Source organism: Dipteris shenzhenensis, chromosome 1 (genome assembly GCF_047967505.1).
Source record: "Dipteris shenzhenensis isolate YYH24624 ecotype China chromosome 1, Dip_SZ_1.0, whole genome shotgun sequence".
Taxonomy (NCBI): Eukaryota; Viridiplantae; Streptophyta; class Polypodiopsida; order Gleicheniales; family Dipteridaceae; genus Dipteris; species Dipteris shenzhenensis.
Genome location: NC_141596.1, coordinates 22,051,331 through 22,076,621, shown reverse-complemented (window position 1 = coordinate 22,076,621; position 25,291 = coordinate 22,051,331). Strand labels below are relative to the sequence as shown.

General features: G+C 43.5%; 1 protein-coding gene across 2 annotated transcripts in view; it reads right to left on the bottom strand.

Annotated features, from left to right (window-relative positions):
* Window positions 1–17,417, bottom strand: part of LOC147905539 (metal transporter Nramp6-like) — a 54,242-nt gene extending 36,825 nt beyond the window's left edge. Inside the window, exons 1-2 of one of the 2 annotated variants that reach the window (XM_087373208.1) lie at window positions 17,302–17,417; window positions 16,948–17,195 (exon numbers count right to left, since the gene is read on the bottom strand). In XM_087373208.1, the coding sequence (XP_087229334.1) occupies window positions 16,948–17,118 (171 nt within the window). In that variant the 5' untranslated portion in view covers window positions 17,119–17,195; window positions 17,302–17,417. Of the gene's footprint in view, window positions 1–16,947; window positions 17,226–17,301 lie in introns of those variants that run through there. The other variant, XM_087373213.1, reaches the window with a different exon arrangement.
* Window positions 17,418–25,291: the final 7,874 nt, after the last annotated feature.

The following is a 25,291-nucleotide window of genomic DNA, read 5'->3' as shown; positions in this document are numbered from 1 at the left end:
TTGCCAAACTGAAACAAGATGTGAGACTGCAGCCACACGACAGCGCAAAGATCTAAGGCTTTGCACACTCTGAGACAAGCATGAGTTGGAAATAGAGAAGCATGTACCAATGAGGTGACTTAATAACAATAAGATTTGAAGCCAATACCATTGCTTGCTGGCTCATGTTTACATGGATATGAGCTGGGTAATTAACTACCCAGACCAATGCGTCTCACTTTTTGAGCACAAGGTCACCATATTATGATCAGGCTCATGAAGCCAAATACTAGACATGGTCCCGGGCAACCGCAAATCACATACATCTTAATAAGACAAAACCCCATATTGACTAGAGGCCGTCTGTCAAACCTTGACCCACCCTCCAAAGACGCCAGATCAGCGAGTGACTAAACATACACTTGACGAGCTCTCATCCTGTCACGGGGGCGTGAAATTCTAAGTACTTTAATGTACTACAAGACCGTGACAACTTTGGTTTTAAAAGTCCAAGCATGGGCTTAATAATGTGTAATTAAACGCGGCATGGTGCCTAGCACATAAGCGTAATTAATCCCTAGGCCCAAAGGCATTCCAAGGAATTAAGAGAGTGGTTGTTGGAAAATGATGATGTGGCATTTTTAATGGGCCCCCTAGAGGGCCATGTACCTTCAGTGGCCCCCCCTAGAGTTCCAGGTGGCTCTAGTACCTTCTACATGCTCCTTTGCCATTCCTGGACCTTCCTCGGCCTTCTAAACTTCACATGTGTGGTTTTCTCTCTCATCTTCTCCCTTAGTTGAGATTTTGGACTGGTTTTTCAGTCTCCTTCAGCTGAATTCCGTTTTTCTTCATAACTCCTCAGCCGTTTGGATTCCTCGACTTCCGTTTGGCCCAATGGCTTCCCCTCTCCCTCCCCTTCGAAAGCTGGTCAAAGGCGTGGACAGCCTAATAAACAGCCCCGTACCAAGTTATCTGATGAAGAGAAAAAGTCACTCATGGAGCAAAACAAATGTTTTATATGCAAAGGAGAGGGACACTGCTCTTATGATTGCCCATTCAAGAAAAGAGACAAGTCAGATGATGATAAGAATGGCAATAAACAGGCTGATCGGAAGGGCAAAAGGCCTAAACCTACCGCAGGACTTCTACCAGACGTGATTGGGAGTTTGCCACATGCACATGATGAAGAAGAAACGAAAAAGACTAAGATGTGCAGAGCATGGGGAAAAATCAGAAATCAGCATTGTTTGTTTTTCTTTGATTCTGGGGCAAAGGCGAATTTAATAACTCCTGATATGGCAGGAAGGCTTGGCATCAAGCCTGAGGAAATGGGGCCATCCGGCATGTGTGATATGGCCAACCCTTAACTCAACACACCTGTCACTCCTATCATTGGCAAGTTGAGGATGCATATCCAGGGATATCAGGATGCAGAGGACTGCTACATTATGCCTTTGCCAAAGTGTGATGCTTTGCTTGGGATGCCTTGGATGTACAGGGTGGGGGCTGACGTGCAGATGAGAAACAAGAAGATTTCTTTAACTCATAGAGGCAAAAATCATGTACTTGATGTAAAGTTGAAAAGGGAGTCCATCCCTATAGTTTCCGCTTCTTGTATTTCCAATGTAATAAAGTGTCATATTTCAGCGTACTTGATTTTTGTCAAAGAGGACAGCCAACCAATTCAGAAAGGCTCTACTCTTTCTGCTTTAGATAGAGAAAGGGCTTCTTTTATTTCACATTTTCAGAATTGTTTCTCAGATGCACTTCCTCAAAAACAAGAAAGGTTGCAATGCATGCTTTCCAATGCAAGTCTTTCTTGTGGTTTTTGAGCTGAGGCAATGAAGACTGCAGTGCATGTGATCAATAGATAACCTAGTAAGAGTTTGGATGGTGGTATTCCTGAAAAGGCATGGAGTGGCAAGAAGCCCTCTTACTCTCATTTGCGTATATTTGGGTGTGAGGCATATGCACATGTGGCAAAAGAGCTTCGAAAGAATCTAGATCCTAAGTCTAGGAAATGCATCTTTCTGGGTTATGGTGAAAGTGGAGAGATGGGCTATCGTCTCTCGGATCCAAAAGCAAAGAAGATCATATGCAGCCATGATGTAGTCTTCAATAAGAAGAAGATGCATAAGGCACCCATGAGGGATGTGGAAATGAGGAGAATCACTTTCCAGGACGTGAATCCACCTGCATGTGTTGATAGACAGCAAGCTGTCCATGCACCAAATGTGCAAGAAATGGTACCACCAAGTACTCCCACAGGTATACAATCAAGGGTAGATGATGGATCATCTATTGGTGGAAATGATGAGCCAAATGTGGCTGATATGCAGATGGGACAGCAAGCTGAAATGCCCTTGAGAAGATCATCTAGAGTGTCTAGACCGACTGATAGGTTTGTTCCAGGGCTAGACTATGTGATGCTTACTGATTGCGAGGAGCCTTCTTGCTACAGAGAGGCTATGATGCGCCAAGATCAACGCAAGTGGGAGTATGCTATGCAATCAAAGATGAGTTCACTTAGGAAGAATAAGACTTGGGACTTCATTTCTTTGCCACATGGAAAGAAAGCATTGCCATGTAAATGGGTCTACAAGATGAAGGTCACAGGTGATGATGTGCCTAGGTACAACGCCCGTTTGGTCGCTAAAGGGTTCAAGCAAGAGAAGGGTGTGGACTTTGATGAGATATTCTCTCCGATTGTGAAGATGACCACACTTAGATGCATGCTTGGCCTAGTGGCAGCAAAGGATATGGAGCTTATGCAGATGGATGTCAAGACATCTTTCTTGCATGGGGATCTGCATGAGGAAATTTACATGGTGCAACCAGAAGGCTTTGAAGAAAAGGACAAAGAGCATTTAGTTTGCAAGCTGAAGAAGAGTCTCTATGGTCTTAAGCAAGCACCTAGAGAATGGAATCAGAAGTTTGATGCTTTCATTCGGTCCCAGGGTTTTAGAAGGAGTGAAATTGATCACTGCCTCTACACTAAAAGGACTAAGGATAATAGCCTGATACTCCTGGCACTATATGTGGATGATATGCTATTGGCTAGCAAGAATACTTATGAGCTAGATGCTAAAGTCCAAGTTGCATGAGGCCTTCGATATGAAGGATTTGGGACTTGCACGTCATATTCTTGGTATGCGCATCACGCGTGAAAACTCCTTTGGCTTTCACACAAGGAGTATGTTACAAAAGTATTGCAGTGTTTCAATATGGAGGGGAGGAAAGCAGTGAGTACTCCATTGCCTCCATATGTGAAACTGAGTCATACAGATAGTCCCAAATCAGATGAGGAGAGGGCCATGATGGCCAAGGTTCCTTATGCATCAGCGGTTGGAAGTCTTATGTATGCTATGATAGCTACTAGACCAGACATTGCATTTGCAGTGGGAGTTGTTAGCCGGTATATGGCTAATCTAGGAAAGAGGCATTGGAAGGCAGTTAGGTGCATCATGAGATACATGAAGGGTATCAAGGAGATGTGCACCTGCTTTGGTAGAGGAGACATGCGTGTACTTGGGTACACAGATTCAGACTATGCGGGCATGTGGATAGTAGGAGATCCACTTCTGGTTATGTGTTCACCTTTGCAGGTGGTACAGTGTCGTGGATGTCTCGCGCACAGAAGTGCATTGCTTTGTCTACCACAGAGGCTAAGTATGTTATAGCCACAGAGGGTTGCAAGAAAGCTATATGGCTTGATCGGCTAGTGGGAGATTTGGGGATTCATACAGGTGTACCGACATTGCATAGTGATTCCATGAGTGCTATTCAGCTAGCACGGAATCCGGTCTTTCATACAAAGACCAAACACATTGAGGTCAAGTACCATTTCATTAGGAAGGTACTTGAGGACAAGCGCATAGAGCTTGTCAAGGTTCATACAGATGATAATCCTACAGATATGCTGACGAAGAGTCTACCTAGTCAACGGTTTGAGTATTGTCGTGTATTGATGGGCATTGGATAGTATGCTCACTAGTTGTTCTCCCTTAAAGGCACATTGTCCTTTAAGTGGGAGGTTGTGGGGGTTAAAGGTCACTGTGCCTTTACCCGGTTATGTACAATACTCAAACACATATATAAATGAATTAAAAAGAAGATTAGGGTGTTCTGCACCCACCAAAAACTTGTGTGGCTCTCTGTTTCTCTCTCTCCCTCTTCCGTTCCGCTTCCGTTGAGAGCACTCTCACGAATCGCAATCCCTGTAGCAGCCCGGAAATACTTGGAAACAGTACCAAAAAAGGACGCAGTCACCTGGCACAGCCCGGAGGACCTGGAAACTGGATCGCAATCTGTAGCAAACACCCCTGGCAAAAATCGCAATCTGCAACAGGCCTTGGATCTGGTGCGTTTTCCCTCGCAGGTCCTGGATGTGCTGGTATAGACCCTAACTTGGCAAGCTCCTGAAAATCTGCGATTTTTGCTCTACCAACTCCTAGCAGGTCACAACTGATGATCTGACTGCTTCTGAAACTGATTTGGCCAACTGAACTCAAAATAAGAGCCATGGGCCCCTTTTGTAGTCCTGTGCTAAAAATAGCAATTTTTTATTGCACCACTCTTTTGGTCCCCCTGTTGCACACTTTGGCCCCAGGAATTAATTGCCTAGTAACTGGGCGCACATTAACTATTTCCAAGGGTCCACTAGGAATCTTAATTCCCCAAGTCCCACCCCATGGCCGGACCCTTGCGCCCCAGAGGCTCAAGGCAGTCACGTGCAAATTATGGGAGTCGCAAATCAAAAGTCCCATAATTTCACGTCCTCGTGACAACCTTGAAGGTCTACACATGCAGGCGAGTCTTGAAGACTGTGCCGACCTAATACCATGTTAGAAATCGACCAACAGAGGGTACACACAGCGGAAGACTGATAGAATAGCCCAGGAGCTCATATAGTGTGTGTGGGCAGTGGAATCACAAACTTGAACTTGTGTGCATCAAATAGATGTGCAGACTAGTAAATAGACAATGATCCAGCCAGATATAGAAACCACCAAAAGAATATATTTCCGTCCAAAGCTATGGACACAATACAAAAGCGATAGATCCAAAGTCCCACCAAAGCATGGTCCTTTGATCTTACCAAAAGGTAATTCTACTGTCTGCCGGATATCTCTAGAACACCGAGCCCGCATGCTCCACCTTGAGCGTATGTAGACTCCTCGTCCCAATCACAACACCTTGCTGCCCTAGAAGACAGCCAAGGTCCAGCACAGTCTGCAGCACACCTTATACTCTCCTCTACCTCCAGGATGAGGCCCAAGGGAGTGCCTTCAGGCTGCTCCTGTCTTCTCCTTTGTTTGCTGAACTGTTGGATCATTTGTGAGGCCCAGGGCCTCTCCTTTTATAGGCCCAAGGCCTGGTCAAAATAGCCGACTGGCAGCCCCTCAATGGCCGACCAATCTGCTGCACAAAAACCAACCTGGTTGGCTGCCCCTACCAGCCCAACCAGGTCCCTATATAAGGGTCTTTACTTGCCCTTTCCATGCCTTTGATCCAGGGCATAAAGCCCTCCATTTTACTGCAGGGTCCAGCCCCTCCTGTCCTGCCTTGGTTCAGTCCTGGTAGGCTGGCTCTGACCAGCCCTACCAGCCCTTTCTGAAACCGACCAGGCTTGCTGGCTCCCCCTCCACCAGCCATACGCAGGCGCCTGTGCTGCCCTGCTGGTTCTGCCTCTTGCGAGGCTCCTTCCAGCCCCGTGCAGCCACGTGGCATCCCCCGTACTGTTGCTGACATCATCGCCACATCAGTGGCTCCTTTCTTTCTCTGATCTCTGCCCATGGCAGCCATAGTGCTGCCCATGTGGCCTTCAATCAGTTCCCAGGTCCAACCCCCCCATGCTCTCCTCATATGGGGGCTTACAGATGGGGAGGTGACCTTTCCAACACGGAGGTTGCCTAGCCTCTAGCTTGGGGGTGATCCTGAGGGATATACGGATGGGTGATGACACACTAGGCTGTAGCCTTTACCCAAGGTGCCCCTGTGCTTGTATACCGGCGCTTGTTGATCTTGCAAGTTAGCATAGAGATAGAGGAGATCCTAGAACCCCTAGGTTAGTGGCGACTAACTTACTAGGAGCTGTTTCACTTTGCTCTCTATGCTGCCCACATGGCAGCTTGCATGCTGCCTATGTGGCAGCCCTGCACATTCCCTCATATCTGCCCCCATAGCAGCAGCCCATTCCTCTGCCTATGTGGCGTTTCCCTTGTGTTGCTGGTCTACCTCCCCCATGTCCTCATTTGGGGGATCACAGGTGGGCAGGAGACCCTGATAATCCCAATTTCCAACACGCAGCCTGTAAACAACATCCCTGTGTGGAAATCACAGCCAACAAAGCATGCAACAACTTCCACTAGCAAATCCCCCTACCTGAGCATTAAGCCTACTTCGCAAATGCTTGTGTAATCCCACAATGCTAGCATTCACTTCCAAAGGTCATTTCCTACAATTTGTCACCACCTGAGGCAGCTTCGCAGCAAACTGCAATACACTATCACCCTCCTAATGACAATTGACAATCACCAAAGCATCCCAGATTACAAATCGTAGCTTACGCACCTTCAAATCGCAATTGCAGGATGAGCCGTCCTGCAAATTGCAATTGCTAGGCAGCCCAACCTGCTTGCAAATGTGATTTTTTTGCAAGCCTCAACCCCACAATCACTCGGCACTAAGTGATCCTCATGTTTTTAGATTGCTTTCCCAAGGTTGGCTCTAATACCAATGTTAAGTTCCCATCCGCCAAACCAATTCTCATAAAGCATCAAGCTAGAAAAACACAAGATTAGAAAAACAGATGAAAGCTTGCTAGCCAAGCATTAAGCTCACCTCCGAAGCCATAGATCCAGAAATAGACTGGATCAGCCCCGAGCTGAAAGTTTAGAGTTCACTCTCAAGCCCTAGATAGTGATACAAAACCACAACATACCATACCACACTATGATCCACCTCAAGGATAACGTGTCACTACTCGAACCTGCAGGCTATCGATGAGGAGTCTAATCAATCAACAATAATGAGAGCTAAGCCACTTCGCTCTAGACTTCCGCTATGGCACTAGCTAATAGTCCTTCGCCATGAGTATACCTAGATGAATCCAGGAACATTCATCCTCTAAAAACACAACATAGTGCAGTTTCAATCTCATGATAGTCACTCATAAGATTGAAAACCATAAACTCCATCACGCATAGCAAGGACTAGCTACTATGACATCCCCACTGACATCATCAGCGCCCAACAGTGGGTGTAGACCATAGTATAAAAATATGTTGTCACACGTACGCCTACGTAAGTGTAACGAGCAAGGGAGCTCTCTCACTAGCCTCAACAGATCCAGGAGGACTAGCCCCCTAGGGGCTTGATCATCCAACGGGAAAAATGAGAAGAGGCGCAGCCCACCTCTCTCTATGTCCATGCTACAAGAAGGGATAGCCCTTTTTTTCTACAGCCTTTACTTCAGCCTTTTGGCAATAGTTGTATCTCAACCTATTGGGAAAAAGTAATAAACAATAGAAACCCTCTACGGAGGGGGGAAGTTGCAACCCAATCCCGCATTCCCTCACATACTCAAGCACATGAGTTGGTGTACCTTTCAATCCACTCATGGCTGATTTGGTCTCTGTGCCGCTTTCAACATATTGGCCAATGAATGCTCCATTCAAGGCAATTGTATCTGTGGGTGAAAGAAGAAGCGAGTGTGCTTGGCTGCTTTGCTAGAGAAGATGTTCTCTTAACTCTCAGAATCTCCCAAGATGAGGAACTTTTGACCACAATCTAGCCACAGAACTAGAACATGTTGGGAAGCACATGAGGCTCCCCCTTCTTTTGATCATCGATCTCCTCGATGACAACCAAAATTGTCTTTACTGGAGAAGAGATCACTAGGCCAGCTTGTTGGGATAAGTGTGATCAAGGGCTAGCTCTATGGTGCATGTGTGCATCTAGGGGAGTCACATGTGTGTTTGTGTGTGTTGTAAAGGCACATCAAGTGCTATGATGTGTCTAGTGTGTGACCTAAGTGATGATGTAAGCCAAAGGCCCCCACATGGGAGGTTCCTTTGATTTAGGCCAATCCCACTGATGTAGGGACTGATTCCCACTGATGTAGGGGCTGATTGCCACTTATGTAGGGAATGTTGGAAAGGTCACCTCCCCATCTGTAAGCCCCCATATGAGGAGAGCATGGGGGAGGGAGACCTAGGGCAGTACCCAACAGGAAATGAGAGAAAGGGGCTGCCACATAGACAGCATCATGGCTGGCATGTGGGCAGCACATCTAGGACTGTTAAGGGCAGGACACAGGGCCAGGAAAGTACGGAGCAGAAGCAAGATAGTCTGGGACAGATTGCGCAGGATCTAGGACATGGAGGCGCACTGTTTGCAGAGGCGCAGACATGGCAGGGAGTGCAGGCTCAGATCTGCAGCAAGGAATGTGACTGGCAGTGGGGAGGTGGCAGGCCTTTTATAGGCTGCATATTTGCCTTGAATGGAGGGCCAAAAGCCCTGGAAGTTTGGGCCATAAAAGGCCTGAATTGTGAGCCCTTTAAGGGCAGTTTTTCCCAAGCAGTCTGGTCGGTTTTCATACAGACTGGGTCGGTTTTTTTGGCCAGGCCCTTGAGGGCTATATAAGGGGGCCATTCAGGCCTCATTTCATCATCATCTGGAGCAGCAATTCCACCAGCAGAAGGAGCAGCAGCAGGGCTATCTTTGGGCCTACAGTCAGAAGGAGAAAGCAGTACCTTGTGCTGCAGACTTAGCTTGCAGGAAGCTGCCCACCTAGACTGGTTTCCAGACAGCAAGGTGGAGAAGATCATTCTAGACAGAAAGTCTACTCACGCTCGAGGTGGAGCACGCGGACTCTAGTCTAGAGATAGCCAGCAGATAGGAGAAGGACTTTTGTGGTAAGATCAGAGGACCACACCATTGGTGGGACTCTGGATCTGTCTCTTTTGTATTGTGTCCATAGTTGTGGACGGAAATATATTATTTGGTGGTTTCTCTATCTGATTGGTTCATTGTCTATTAATGAGTCTGCACACCTATTGAATGCACATAAGTAAAGAAGTCTGTGATTCTACACCCACACCACACACTGTGTGAGCTCCTGGGCATAACTATAAGTCTTCCGCTACGTGTACCCTCTGTTGGGTATTTTCTAACATGGTATCAGAGCCCAAGTAGGAGGCTCACTGGTGTGGGAGCCTGAAGGCAGGGACCTTGCTGAAGGACGACCCTAATTCAGAAGCTCTAGGGAATCGACTTCCACGACTGGAGGATTGTGCCCTTGCGAGAAGGAGGGTGACTCAGGTTCAGTCAGGTGCGTTCAGAGTTCTGGTTTACTGCATTTGAGTTTGGTTGACTTTGCTGTGCGGTATATACAGCAGAGATGTCGAGAGCCTCTTCAGCCCCTGCTATCCCTTCCTCCTCCTCCAGTTTTCTCTCTTTCACTATCCCTAACTTTGGAGAGTCAACCTGGACGGGACTAATTACCCGATCTGGAAAGTGAAGATCCGGAGTCATTTAGTGGCTCGGAAGTTGTGGAAGCTGACCACGGGAGAGGAGTCGAAGCCGGAAGACATGGTGGACACTAAAGGGAAGGTACTCATGGCAGTAGACAGAGAGGAGCTTGAAGCTTGGGAAGAAAGAGATGCCCATGCCCTGGCAATAATCATAGGGACTACAGCGGACTCTGTTCTTCCGCATATCCAGCTGGCCGAGACGTCAGTAGAGGCGTGGGCCACCCTGAAGGATCTGTACGAGACAGATAATACCTCCCGGATCGTGCTTCTTCAGCATCAACTCTACAATCTTGATATGGAAGAAGGCGATACGGTGCATGATCATCTGACGAAGGTCAAGGTGGCGCGGGATCAGTTAGCAGCGATTGGTCAGAAGACAGACTCATGCCATCTGGCCTTGATGGTACTGAGGAGATTGCCTCGGAGTTTCAAGAGCTTTGTTACAGCTGTGACAGCAGGACAAAGGACCAAACCTCTGACATTTGAGGAGTTGTGTCCCTTACTGCTACAGGAGGAAGCTCGGGAGAAGCTCTACAACGGGAACAAAGACGACAAGGCGATGCTGGTGAAGGATTCCGCAGGTAAGGGAAAGGGCAAGCCTAACACTGGCAAGTCCAATAAAGATGACTCTGATGACGAGGGGACTTCGAAGAGGAAGCACAAGAAGAAATGTTTCTATTGTGATACGCCCAGACATTTTGCAAAGGACTGCAGAAAGAAAAAGGCAGATCTGAAAAACAAACAGGAGTCTGACCCAGATTCAGAGGGAAAGGCCAAAGCTAATGTGGTAATCGAAGAATTGTTCCTGGTGACATCACCGAGTGTTACCGAGGTCAGGTATGTTGATCCCGAAATCACAGTAAGGATGTCTGACATAGAGAGTTGGGTCGACGAGGAGTCAGATGCCTTTGTGAAGGTGAAGGACAGTATGGAGCGCTTGATACCTTCCAGGTGTGTAGCTGTTGACACTGACACGAGAGTGGATTCCATGGAAAGCCCTGGGGTCCCATGGTCAGATGGATGCTGGACTTCAGAAGGGGACAGTACAAGATTACACAGGATTTTGACAGGTGCCTTATTGAAGTACAGGGTTTGCTTTCATAGCGAACATTCAGGCAGTACAATAGTCTGGTATGTATTTGATATTCTGCATTTGAGTCTTTATAGCATGCTGTGGGGAGATTCTGCTCTTCATTTGTCTCAGGTGATAAGAGATTGGAAGGAATTGGCCTTCTTCGAAGGCAGAAGGGGAAGTTTTGGTGCTTCTTCAAATCTCGGACGCAGATTGCTAGAAGGTGGTGGACAAAGAGTACTGAAGCCAAAAGAGTACCTGCTTGAGAACTCAGCGAGAGTTCGTGGTCCAGGTTATCTGGAAATATTCATTGGTTGCAGACCTTGCCAAAGGAAGGACGGGTTGAAATAAACCCTCAGAGCATGGTGCCTGGAAGACTCCAGGTTGTTCACTCATTATGAGGGGGACGACTGGAAGATCGTGACGGCTGGGTTGCTCAAGTTCAGAGGCGGGAATGCGACTGAAGGAGGTGGTACCAAGAGGTGCTACCAGAGATGGACCTGTGTACCAGGATGGTGTGCGGAAGCAGAACCGGACCTAATGGAGCAGGAGCCACTGGATGAAAACCCAGGAAAAGATTACGACACCGAAAGGTTCCAGAGGACTACGACCAGGGAGTTACTGGAGCATCTTCATCGACGTATTGGCATTGGGCTGAGATGTGTCGGTGAGAGGGGGTGTGCCCCCATATGAGGAGAGCATGGGGGAGGGAGCCCTAGGGCAGTACCCAACAGGAAATGAGAGAAAGGGGCTGCCACATAGACAGCATCATGGCTGGCATGTGGGCAGCACATCTAGGACTGTTAAGGGCAGGACACAGGGCCAGGAAAGTACGGAGCAGAAGCAAGACAGTCTGGGACAGATTGCGCAGGATCTAGGACATGGAGGCGCACTGTTTGCAGAGGCGCAGACATGGCAGGGAGTGCAGGCTCAGATCTGCAGCAAGGAATGTGACTGGCAGTGGGGAGGTGGCAGGCCTTTTATAGGCTGCATATTTGCCTTGAATGGAGGGCCAAAAGCCCTGGAAGTTTGGGCCATAAAAGGCCTGAATTGTGAGCCCTTTAAGGGCAGTTTTTCCCAAGCAGTCTGGTCGGTTTTCATACAGACTGGGTCGGTTTTTTTGGCCAGGCCCTTGAGGGCTATATAAGGGGGCCATTCAGGCCTCATTTCATCATCATCTGGAGCAGCAATTCCACCAGCAGAAGGAGCAGCAGCAGGGCTATCTTTGGGCCTACAGTCAGAAGGAGAAAGCAGTACCTTGTGCTGCAGACTTAGCTTGCAGGAAGCTGCCCACCTAGACTGGTTTCTAGACAGCAAGGTGGAGAAGATCATTCTAGACGGAAAGTCTACTCACGCTCGAGGTGGAGCACGCGGACTCTAGTCTAGAGATAGCCAGCAGATAGGAGAAGGACTTTTGTGGTAAGATCAGAGGACCACACCATTGGTGGGACTCTGGATCTGTCTCTTTTGTATTGTGTCCATAGTTGTGGACGGAAATATATTATTTGGTGGTTTCTCTATCTGATTGGTTCATTGTCTATTAATGAGTCTGCACACCTATTGAATGCACATAAGTAAAGAAGTCTGTGATTCTACACCCACACCACACACTGTGTGAGCTCCTGGGCATAACTATAACTCTTCCGCTACGTGTACCCTCTGTTGGGTATTTTCTAACAGGGAAGGTGCTACCTTCTCCCCCTTTCTATAAGAAAGAGTCCTCTCTCTCACAATGCATAATAGAGAACTATATTTTGGTTTCATTGTGCTCTCACACCTCTTTCAAGATGCATCTATTCTATCCTACGGGATTCTAAACTTGGTATCAAAGCACTATGATCCTCCTTGAGCCCATTTATGCCATGTCATCTTCTTCTTCTTCTTCTTCTTCTTATGCCATTTTCCTCTTTCCTTCCAAAATTTTGTGTGAGCTTGTTCTCTACCTACAAGCAACCATTCCCAGAGTCCTTCTGGCTGGAGAGACCCTTCGTATGGGAGTTTGACACCATAGGGTGGTTTGGACTAGGGTGCAGCCACATCGCACATCTCCATTGCATGACCCGCCACACTTCCACGTCAGAGCAATTAGGGAATGGTGCCCACAGACCCGCGCAACAGCCGCCTTCTTCGTGACGCCATTTCGTGCAATACGACTTGCTGGAGCAACCATTTCGAAATTCCTCTGAGCCACGCTTGCACAACATCATGAGCTAGCCCCTGTCCAGATTTGAAGTGAAATGGTCCACCAGGGAGGGAGAAAATGCGAAAAAACCAGTGGACAATCAAGCTCCTGGCTATGGCGACGTGACGTGGCATTTCGCCTTTCCTCTTCAATGGCTCTTCTCTGGTATACCAGCTTTATTTCTACCTAGAAAGCCCTCTTTTCTTTGCCTTGAAGAGTGAGATACAAGCCCTCCAAGACAAGGCCTCTGTTTTGGACAATTTTGACAATGTTGTGAATTTGGTGCTACATTAGATGCTACTTTGGCATTTCTCATACTTTAAAGTGTTGAATAGCATCAGTACAATTGTGGCTACAACTTTCCTTTAGGTTGCTATACCTGGATTTGCTTGGAATACTTTCATTTAGCCACCTCTATGAAGCATGCAAGTTAAAGCATTATTTCCATTATTATTTTTACTATGGAATTTGGTTACAAGTCTTTGCTACACCAAATGCTTGTACTTTGAAGCTTTTCAGCTTTTTCTAGCCTTGTAAGAGAGTAGACACAGCCCATTTTGGGTTAGACCCTCTCATGGCTACCCTCTTGAATATTGATAAGTTCAATGGTAAAGGCTTTCACACATGGCAAATGAAAGTCAAGTTTGCATTGATGAGGGAAAACCTCTGGGGGCTTATCAAACCTGCTTCAACAGCCTCTAATGCTAGAGAATCCTCAGCTCCTACACGCCCGACACGAGATCCCGCTAGAGAGGAGAAAGCCTATGGCATTATTACTCTTGGCTTAGGAAATGACTCTATTCATCACATTTCTGATTTGGAGTCTCCTTCTGAAGCTTGGCAAAAGCTTGATATTCTTTTTGGTGCTAGCTCTCACATCTCAAAATTGTCACTTAAGATTGCTTTCTTTGAATTGAAGATGGCTAGTGGCACTCCCTTGGCTGCCCATATCAATCACATGCGGAGTCTCATGACTCGACTTGCTTCTATCAACTCTCCAATCACTACGGATGATGCAATGGCAGTATTGCTCAAAAGTATGCCTGAAGATTATGATCATGTTGTCACCACATTGAAAAATCTTCCTAATCCTACTCTTGAAAGTCTTATTACTGCCCTTCAAGAAGAAGAAAGGCACAAGGAACTACGGAGAGGTAATGACACAGCCTATGCCATAAAAACTCAAATGGGCAAGTTTCCACCTTGCAAACATTGTGGGAAGACTAATCACCTCTCAAAAGATTGCTTCAAGATCAATCCTTGCAAATATTGTGGCAAAAACAATCACCATGAAAAATTTTGTAAGGCCAAAAAGGAAGCAACTACAAAATCAGAAACTGCCAATTTACTTTCAGTTGATGAGGCCTCCTATGATGATTATGCTTTTTGAACCAACTCCACATATGCTCCAGATCTCTCTTTTATGTTAAGTCAAGGTACTCTGCCTGGATAGTCCTCCAAAATGAATGGAATAAACTATTGTGTTCTTTGTAAACACCTCTGGTCACCATATGATGTAGGCCATGTGTATGTGTTTTGCTCCATGGTACCTCCTACAGACATTGTGTGCATGTACATGCAGGGGAGATAACCATTGGAGGGTCTTATGTATCCCTTTGTTTGACTTCACACCCTTGGGAACCCTTGCTAGCATGAGATCCTAGCCATAGATTTATCCTTGACCACCATGAGATGGCATGAGAAACTATGAGACTAGATGTATCCTTGACACTGCAAGAGACAAACCCTTGAGGGAGGGTATGTTGGGATAAGTGTGATCAAGGGCTTGCTCTATGGTGCATGTCTGCATCTAGGGGAGTCACATGTGTGTTTGTGTGTGTTGTAAAGGCACATCAAGTGCTATGATGTGTCTAGTGTGTGACCTAAATGATGATGTAAGCCAAAGGCCCCCACATGGAAGGTTCCTTTGATTTAGGCCAGTCCCACTGATGTAGGGACTGATTCCCACTGATGTAGGGTCTGATTGCCACTTATGTAGGGAAGGTGCTACCTTCTCCCCCTTTCTATAAGAGAGAGTCCTCTCTCTCATAATCCATAATAGAGAACTACATTTTGGTTTCATTGTGCTCTCACACCTCTTTCAAGATGCATCTATTCTATCCTACGCGATTCTACACAGCTGGTATAGCCATCTACTCACAAAGCTTCTTGAAATGTGGGCTATCCTACTGCTTGTGGCCCTACATATGACAATAATAGCAACGGTCTTCTTTTTGTATTGGCATGTGTCTCAGCATCCAAGAAAGCTCCATAGCCATTGTTGTCTATTATCCAATTCTTCTTATTGCTTTGCTTCCCATTACCAACCTTGTTTCCGTTGTTGGAGCTACAGTCTCCAAAAAAGGTAAAGTCCTGGTACTTCTTGTTGAGGGCCACCTTGCATGCTTGACCCTTGCTCAATTCTAAGACAACTCATAAGCATGTTGCGGTCTTTGGGTCAAAAGCTATGAACGTACCATTGGACGTCTGACCGAGAAACTTTATGGTCTTGTCCTGCTCCTCTTTCTATAAGTATGAATCAGTTGGCGAGACGGTTGACCGATTCATTGGGGCCCTAGGACAGCTCCAAGAACTAGGTCTCCAAGTATTGTGGTGAAAGAAAGTGTCCTAATGTCGTAAAGGAAATTCATTCCACAGTATCTAGCTATTTCTGGCTCAACATCGCAATAATGTGCGTGCCACCGTACCACTAGTGACAGTGTCGCCTGAAGGACTCATTAAAGCCGGTAAGCAGTCATTGTCCATTGTGGGTACCTCTGAGAAATAGCTCTCAAACTGATTAAGACAAGAGATCAAATGCAAAGGATTGGTCTCTTGCCATCATACCTTTGGAGATTGAGCTTGGCGGACTGTCAGTTCACCTACACTATCTCTGGTTTAATTAGGAGCAGCAGGAATTCACAATCCTATTCTTCTTTTGGCCTCTCTGTCTCCCCTTACTTCATGTACCATTCTTTCAATGCTCAGTCCCGCCCTTCTCTCATCTCGTGGATTGTACCATCTGAGTGGAATTTTCTGATTGTTGTTGCTGCATCTGCGCTTATCATTGCTAACATGCTGGCCTTTTTTGGTACTGAGGGCGGAGGTTGACCTAGTGAGGATGTCAACTGATCCTCCATGCCAGCGTTGATAGGTGTCTCTATGCTCATGGTTGATTTGACACAGCGTGTCTCTATCATAAACTAGTGCACGCTCCCTTGCAAAGGATTGGTCTCTTGCCATCATACCTTTGGAGATTGAGCTTGGCGGACTATCAGTTCACCTACACTATCTCTGGTCTAATTAGGAGCAGCAGGAATTCACAATCCTATTCTTCTTTTGGCCTCTCTGTCTTCCCTTACTTCATGTACCACTCTTTCAATGCTCGGTCCCGCCCTTCTCTCATCTCGTGGATTGTACCATCTGAGTGGAATTTTCTGATTGTTGTTGCTGCATCTGCGCTTATCATTGCTAACATGCTGGCCTTTTTTGGTACTGAGGGCAGAGGTCGACCTAGTGCGGATGTCAACTGATCCTCCATGCCAGCGTTGATAGGTGTCTCTATGCTCATGGTTGATTTGACACAGCGTGTCTCTATCATAAACTAGTGCACGCTCCCTAAACTGTCCCTCATAAGTTCAGGAAATAAAAACTGAATCTCTGATGCCGATGGAACAGGCAAGGGAGCTAACTCCTTCTCTCTCTAACCTGTTATGCAAAACCCTTCTTCCATGCGAGCATACTGTGCGAGACAATTAGCCAACTACAAGGAGCACATGACTCTGTGCGTGTGGAAGCGTGTAGTTGCAAGGCAAACCTGTAGAGAGTATTACTGTTTATTTTACTTCTGAACAATTGGCCTAATCCGAAGGTTAATTTTGCTCGAGAATCTCCACATTGATAATAATAGATAGATGGATCAGTGCGAAAGTTTGGTCCGCGTCTCAGTCTGCCTGCTTGCTTTGATGTTAGCTTCTCTCTCGATCGATCGATTGATCGCTCGCTCGACAATTACCATATTTAGCTCTAAAACAAACACCCCTTTCCTAACGAAGTTTCCAATCAGACAGCATCTCGCAAGCGACGAAGTACATCCAATTAGCGATTGAGGTCCGCAGCAAAAAAAATTAGAATTTTGAGGCGTAATCGTGAAGGAAAGCAGCTAAGGGGATAGGTACCTGAGGTACGTCAATCTGGAGGTTCTTGAGTTCATCAAGGGTCTCTAGAACGAGGTTAGTTTTGCGAACATGGCTAGAGTCGTGGGGGACGGGGTTGTAAGCGGATCTGTCGAGGGGGGGGGGAGGAGGAGGAGGAGGAGGAGGAGGAGGAGGATTGTGAAGAGGCTCCATAGGGGATGATGAAGCAAATTGTTTAGGGATCCGAAGGAGCTGGGAGCATAGCCAAGCAGATGGAGTTATGTCTGCATCTGCAGGCGAAACAGAAATTGGTAACACAACAAAAATGAAGACGGCTCGCTTAAAAGTTATTCACACTTGATCTCAACTTCTAATCTGGCGTTAATCCCCACTAACCTCCTCCTCATTAGCACCTTAATCCTTTCTTTCGCCTTCTATTCTGCCGTAATCCCCTTCCTGAGAAAGCCCCAGCATCTTAATCCTCTCTTTCCACACTAATCTCACTCGTCCTTAGCTTATGCACCAACCCCCCTCTTCTCCTCCACACACGCCCCCTTCAAGCCACACCTTTTTCCCTCAATACTTGGCCCACTCCTTAAAATTATCTCATCATGTGTCCCCACCTTCTCCTTTGTCATTTCTCTTGAAAAGAAATCTATCAAGAAAAAAATTCGTCTTACCTCTGAAAAGTAGTCCTCATGTTATTCTAAGCAATCAGTTGCATCTTGCATGGCAAAGTTGTAAGACATTTATTGAGTTGCCCACTTTCAACCGTAAAAGTCATTAGATATTTCCATGAGCTGAGTCTGGCTAGCTTATTGCAAGGCTAGGAGTAGGATATGCGGCAGAGTCTCTTGATACCTTAAACTTTTGCTCTCATTCAATTCTTAGTGTATGGTATGACTCCATTACAAATATTAACAACAGAATTTCCACAGTCCTATATTCCCATTCAAAACATTGGGCACGATTATGAGAACAAGATCCTTATGCAGCCATGTCTCCTCCAATGTCTATAGATTTATTAATAGAAATATGCTTAATGTGGAGCAAGAATGCCCACTTAAATATCTTTCCCACATATTAATATAAATATGCTTAAAGTTGAACAACTTATATCTCTCTCCCATGGATAGGTATATTGACAACTTTTAATTTAGAAACAACAAGATTAAAGTGGTTTCACAACTAACATGGACAACCATCATCGCAAGGTCACTACCCCATAATGATTAATGAATAAAGGCTTTTCATTTGCTAAGTTTGAACTAATGGCATGTAAAAGTGTTGAATCCAGTGGTGCATCTCAATGCCTCATACATCATCATGTCAAGATTTTGAAAAGACGTTGTTATAAGCTAACAAATAATTGAGCTCCAAACAATTGCCATATGTCTCAACTCGAGGCCCATAGTCTCCTTTCAGCAATGTATGCCATAATGGTATTGTAAATTTCTATTTTTAGTGACTCTTTTAATGAATCCAAAATGTGTCACTAGTAGATTAGTCAATGATGTAATTATTATTTTTTACTTCCTCCTACTTTATAAAGCGCAAACTTCCAAAGGCCATATCTGTCAATACAAGAAGAACTTTGTTACATTGTGAAAAGGGACGATGTTTATCTAGATAGCCTCTATAAGCTTGAGGAGACTAAAGTAGCAAGCAACTTTGAGCTCGTGTAGGTTCCATTCAAAAGCCGTCTTTAACAAACTTTCAATGAAATGACATCAACCTTTAAGGTATCATAACTTTTTATAGAAGTTTTAAACAAGGACCCTGTAACAAAGGCAAATAATGAGATCTATTGGAGTGATTCAAAGATTTCCATCCTTTAAGAAGTTTTATTGTTGCTTGACATCACCAAGCTAATTCTCAATATTTGCATGACATTTGGCAAGGAAATTTCCGACTTCCTCCATCAATCTGGCATAGCTTTCATATTGACTTGGTGAGAATTGTTCTATGTATTGAGATGTAGTTAGTCATTACTGACCATCTTTGGCTACTTAATAGTAGATGGGGCAGGTCATACACAAAGCAATCTTAGAAAATGACAAATTTCTATTCTCTTTGATGTATCCAAAAGTGCCCTCGTGGAATTTTTTTTGCTTCATGAATATAAGAGGAAGTATGCTTCATTGATGGTTGGGTCTTTCTAGGTGCTTGAGCCTCTATCATGCTTAATCCCCCAAAATAGCTAGTGCTCAAACAATAGTATCAATGGTGTCATGGATTAGCAAATTGGTATAATGAAGCTTGATTGAAATCCACTTTATCTTTTGTTCCCCATCATAGATTGAACATTATCATATTGTTTTTTAATTTTAAATCATATTGATGGTAGGCCGCGGGTTCATGCCCATTGGAGTTGTCCTTTTTTGTATCAGGGTCTTTTTTAGGAGTGGCATACCTTTTTTTTCTAATACAAGGTAACAGTTGATTTTTTTTTAATTATCATATTAAATTTAAATTTCATAAAAGGATTATTAGTACATTCAATGCTAATTGCCTTTTAATTTGAAATCCTTGAATGCATTGAGAGCATTTAATTTCTATTTCAATAAATATATCCAAATCTTTATGGAATAATCATTAGAGAAGGTGATGAAGTATGATTCTCTACCCATTAAGAAAGTAGAAGAAAAACCACATACGTAAGAGTAAATGATATGGAGAGCATCTAAGATCCTAGACCATGATGTTGTAAATGGTCTCTTGTGCTATTTACCCATGCATGTTTGCCAACGTAGCATAATTCCTTGACATCTTTATGAATAGAAAGTTGTGGAAGACCTTGTACCAAGGCATCTTGATCTTGTTGGTGAGTAAACCAAGTGCTCTCTAACTTGGAACAATTGATGAAATTTTGAATATTCTACCAATCTTTGCACCTTTCACAATGATAGAGTTAGTATTTTCAAGTTTCCTAACTGTCCATCCATATTTGTTGAAAACAATTTCCATATCATTCTTAGTCATTTGACCAACAAGAGGAACATAGAAACAATCGCCATTACTTTCTGTAATAAATGCATCACTATGTAGTACTATATTACCAGTTCCTTCAATTTTATAAGGTGGTTATCACCCATAATCACATTCTCTTTGGCATTTATATTTGGATGTAGTATGGAAAGCCAACCCTTTTCACGAGTCATATGGTTGCTTGGATGTGAATCAAACCACCAAGTTTTTGCAGCTTGATGATTCTAATCAAGTTTATTTCTTGTAACGACATATTAAGAAACGGGGGTGGCCCTTTTCTGAGAAAAAACCTGCGAGTGTCCGAGTGAAGGAAAAAATTTTCACATTCCTACTTCAAAAAAAGGCATATTAGGTCTGCTCCAAAAACCATGTTTCTCATAGAAACTATATGTGTTTATCCATAGATCTTGGCACAAAGATGGAGAACTTCATCTAACAATGACAATGATGTTAGAGACATGGTGGATACTAGGATGAAAAGGATAAAAAAACCCACATGTAGAGTGGGTTTCTCATAGAAAATCCCCTTATAATTCGTATCTGATAGGGGAGTATACTTGAAGAAAACCTCTCATGATCCCTCTTCATGGGGTGTTTCTCCAAAGAAACTCATTTGAATGAAGCAGTTTCATCATGAAACTACCTTAGAGTTTGAAGAAACGCTCTGATTACCCCTTGTCATGAGGGGTTTCTCCAAAGAAAGCCATTTGTAGGAAGCCTTCCAGGGTAGTTCCACCGGCAAAGCTATATTGGACAACATCTTAAAAATGTCATAACTTTTACATCTAATGGCTAAATATAGTCATTTAGCCACTCAAATCGAATGAAGAAGGCCATTTGAACACATCTACAAGGTTATAAATTATAAATTATATCATTTAGAGTCTTAAATTCTGAATTTAATTTTTTATAGATAAAAATGGTTATAATATATATTTAGTCTTAGTAGATTTTCATTTCTTAGTGAAATAATAATTGATTCTTATTGATGAAGCCTCTGATGAGAGCCACAAAAAGTGATAAGAAAACTCTATGGAGAATAATAAGCTATGGTTTGATGGAAGCGCGGTATTTAATTATTGGGTCATTGTTTTTGCCTTGGCTTTTCATGCTTTCTAATTGTGGTTACTTTTAATAGAATAGACAATCTATAAAATTTGTTCTACTAAACACTCCGATGAAAATGAAGAGATAGAAGAAATAGAATGAATTTCCAAGGTGGTTTCTCTACTAAACACTACTTGAGTGTATTGCTAATCTTGAACCGCTCATAAAACCTTGCTCATATAATTTTACTCAAAAATGTGCAACTCCCAAAGAAATGAGAGCTAATGAGGACTTTGTGTTTGAATTGTTCCTCAAAATTGCCTTGATATTGTTCATAAGCATAATTGTAGACTATCTATATTGATTGACTTGATTTTGATATTGATCGCCAACTCTATTGTACTACCACCCCTATCTATATCCCATTGTTTTTTATTGCATTAAGATTCCCAATGGACTAGATTCCACAGTAATGACAAATTCTTGTATCTAGGAGTATTGTTTTGATTACTTCCTCTTCTATAGCTTATGAAGATTGATACTTATTAAAATGTCTATTAGGATTGTTTGAATACTTTCCTCTGCCTCTATTAGGATTTATAGGTTTCACTCTATGAAATCCTCTTCCTTTGTGACAAAAGGCTTGATCACGGCTTTTAATATTAGTGCTTCCATCTCTTCTTAACTATTCTTACATAAGCATGCCTTACATAATCTCAATTGATGGTGAAGCATCTTTGGTGACCATTGCTATCACAAACTAATCATAGTTTTTGCCAAGGTCAATGAGCACAATCTAAACCAATCTTTCAATCTTGGCCTCTTCACCAATTGAAGTCAATTGATTTGATATATAGTTTGCCTAACCAAGTATTCGAGACATGTATTTATTTGCAATTTGGTTGCACTATTGAAGTGATTTTCAAGCATGATGATTTGGACATGTTATTTGCATTGAACCAATTCTATAGATCTTTCCAAAACAAAAGTAACAAAGTCAAGACATCTCAATTAGTTTATAGCATTGGCTTTTGCAGAGCTTGATCTCTGAATCAACGTAGAGGATTTCATAGCTAAACCAGCCACACTGGTCCAATCATGAAGTTAATCTAAAAAATGATCAATTTTAATGCAAAATGCAAATTGTATGAAAATGATGATGTGGATTTTTTGTGCACATAAAAGTATCTACTAGTGGAGGGGTGTTCTTAGCATGCACTATGTGATATGCCAATATAAGGGTTTGGAGGGGTGTTCCTAGCATGTATGTTATATGCCAATGTAAGTGTGTGCATATGCTACAATACTAGTGTGCTTATGTAGCACACTATAATTACGTAGCATAGATGTGCTTGTGTAGCACAATATAATTATGAAGCACGAATGTGATTCGGTGGCACAATGTAATTATGAAGCGTGGATGCGCTTGTGTGGCACAATGTAATTATGAAGCACACACATGACTTGGTGGCACTTTGCCATGTGTTAAGTATGGTGAGGTATTTGTCTACATGGTAGTGCCATGTATTTTATGGATATGGTAGTGCCACGTGCGTTATTGATAAACGATGACACGGTAGCTGATGCCCACATGCCAATCTCCAGTGAATTCCTTATTTGAACATATCAGCCATGTATCAAACATATGGATGTGTTTTAATGAATGCAATATTCACATGTTAGCAAGCCTACTACATGGCTCAAGATTCAAGGACTGTGTTGAGTGGTTAGTTTTTCAACCTCTTGACGCAGTCGCACAACTTCTTGGTGCTCTTATTGGTGCCATGGTACTAGAATCTCATTGCAAACTCTCTAGTTGCACTTGCTAGCACACAAGTTAGGAAATTCCCAACACCTCAGAGCATGGGCTTCAATGGCCATGATCTATAAAGAGGCCAAGAATTAATTCTAAATACTTAGTCTACTTGCTTTTGCTCACTTCCATCAAATCATTATACATGAATTCAGCCCCTTGGGGAGAGAGAAGGATTACCTTGGCATGTGTAGAGTCCTTGGTTCACTTGTAGGCACGATAGATTTTACGGTGCACTTATAAGCACAATCGTGGACATCACACCAAAACAAAGATACAAGAAGAATTGAAGGATATGGATATGTTCAATGCTTGTAGACCGCTTGGGATAAAACAAAATTTCACATGTAAATACACTCCAAAGTAGAATCAAGTTATGCCTCACATAGAAAAAGCTGGCTCTAAACAAAACAAAAATTGAGTAGTAGAAATGAAAAACAAAGTCATTATACAATTAGCATGGATTATGCTTGATGAAAAGAAAATTCTAAGGATGTATTGGGCAAAAGCTTTTGAAACATTGTATATTTAATGAGTAGAAGTCATGCTCCCATTTTGCAAAACATGATACTAAAAGAGACATTCATAGGAATTAAGCCTTGGTTGGTCATTTGATAGGCCCTCTAGCTTATGCACATGTTCCATATGAAGTTGGGAAAAAACTCCATCAAAATGTGTCCATAGGATATTCAAAAGAATCCAATGCTATCGTGGTCATTACTAACGTGCTAGGGAGTTCTAGTGAGAATATCAAAAGATCTTCACGTGAGAGGAAAGGTAAAATAGGTGGTCTTATAGAAATAATTTTGCTTTTTCACCAAAAAGTGAAATAATTTTCCTTGTATGAGAAAATTTTATGGAAATCTATAAATCTGCATATTCGAAAGAAGTAGTGCAAGTATTTGAATATTATAGCACATTTTGCCAGACAACTTTGGCTTGCTTGATCTAAAGGTTTTGGCTGGTGTGGTGCCCTTGGCTATGTGTGATGCTTAGGTCCTGACCCCTTTCTTCTAGTTTGTGGGTAGGTTATTTGCTTGTGGTGTCCACACTTTCATCTCTCCTTTATATGGTATTCCAATCGACCTCTTGAAGCTCTCCTGATGGTTCGCTTGCTTCGTCTTCTGAAGCTCCTCCTACTTCCTTGGGCTTAAGCATTTTGGCTTGGATTGCTCACATTCTCGACAAGGCTGTTTGATATTACACTACCTTCTTAAGTTGCTTCGGGCCTTGTCATACCTCCTTGTATGCATAGATTTGCAATGTTGACTGTTGCATCTTATTGAAGTCGTTGCTCATTCTCAAACTTACAATTGCTCTGTATCCCATAGAGCGATCACCAAATGTTGATGGTGCATCCTCAACTTCATACTTCTCACCCTCTTAATGGGTATTAGGCATTCGATAACCTTGGTCAGCTATCCTATGAAGAGTGAATTATTGTGTTACATTCGATGGTACTCCTCATAAATGCACTATGTTGGTTACAAGTCCTTAGAAGTACTTATGATGCCATATTGGAATACACTTCAAGACTAGGCTTCCCATGCACGTGCTATGAGTGGAAGTTACTTTCTATAGCCACCAACACTCTCACAGTGGACAATGGAGACCGTTAATAAACCATGCACATGAGAGTACAAACAATGAATATGTACTGCTCCAAAAAACGTTATATCAAGGTGTGCCACCATCTACTAGTTAAGCTACTGCCTATGCGGCACCACAAAGGTGTTCTCCTACCACCTCTTGGTACCTTCAAATCTCTGTTAGCTTCTGTTCTCTCCAAGACCATCAGTGGGCTACGTAAATGCTCTCCACATAGACCTCCTTGTTGCTTTCATTTGCAACCATTGGTGAGGTCTTGTTGATGTATTGAACCTTGACCTCCTTGCTCCTCCTGTTTGTTGCAGCCAATGGTGAGGCACAAGACTCCTTGATTCATGGCCCCTTGATTCTGGAACTTTAGCTAAATAGTGAGGCACAAATTGAATGAGAACTGCAGGTAAGTGGTGAGGTAATAATTGAATTAGCATTGAGAAATACCCCTCTAGGGGCCTTTTTATAGGGCTTGAATGACTTAGAAACTAGCCATCTAGTCCATAAACTAGCTGACCAATCCCTTTGTAGTCCCAAACTAGGTCGACCTTCATTGTCCCTCCTTATAAAACATACCTATTGTGAAGCCTATTTAAGGCCCTGGCGCTAGTCGCTTTTTGCTCGATTCTACCCCAACTAGTCTGTAGATTGTTGGACTTGCACTTGACCCCTAAAATCATCTGTACCCACACCAACACACGTGGACCTATAATATTCTACTATACTTCTAGCAAGTATGATCCCAAATTGATCTTGTAGACTGCATGTTGCCCATGTGGTAGCCTTGCTACTCTTTGATCCTGTTATGAAAATTAAAAGTAGACATGATTATAAATTCATGATTTACCAAAACCATAAAAACCAAGAACAAGGAAAAAAAGCAGGGAGAGAAGAGACAGAGAGAGCGACACTGCAAGGGTCCAATCTGCCCCCCTAGAT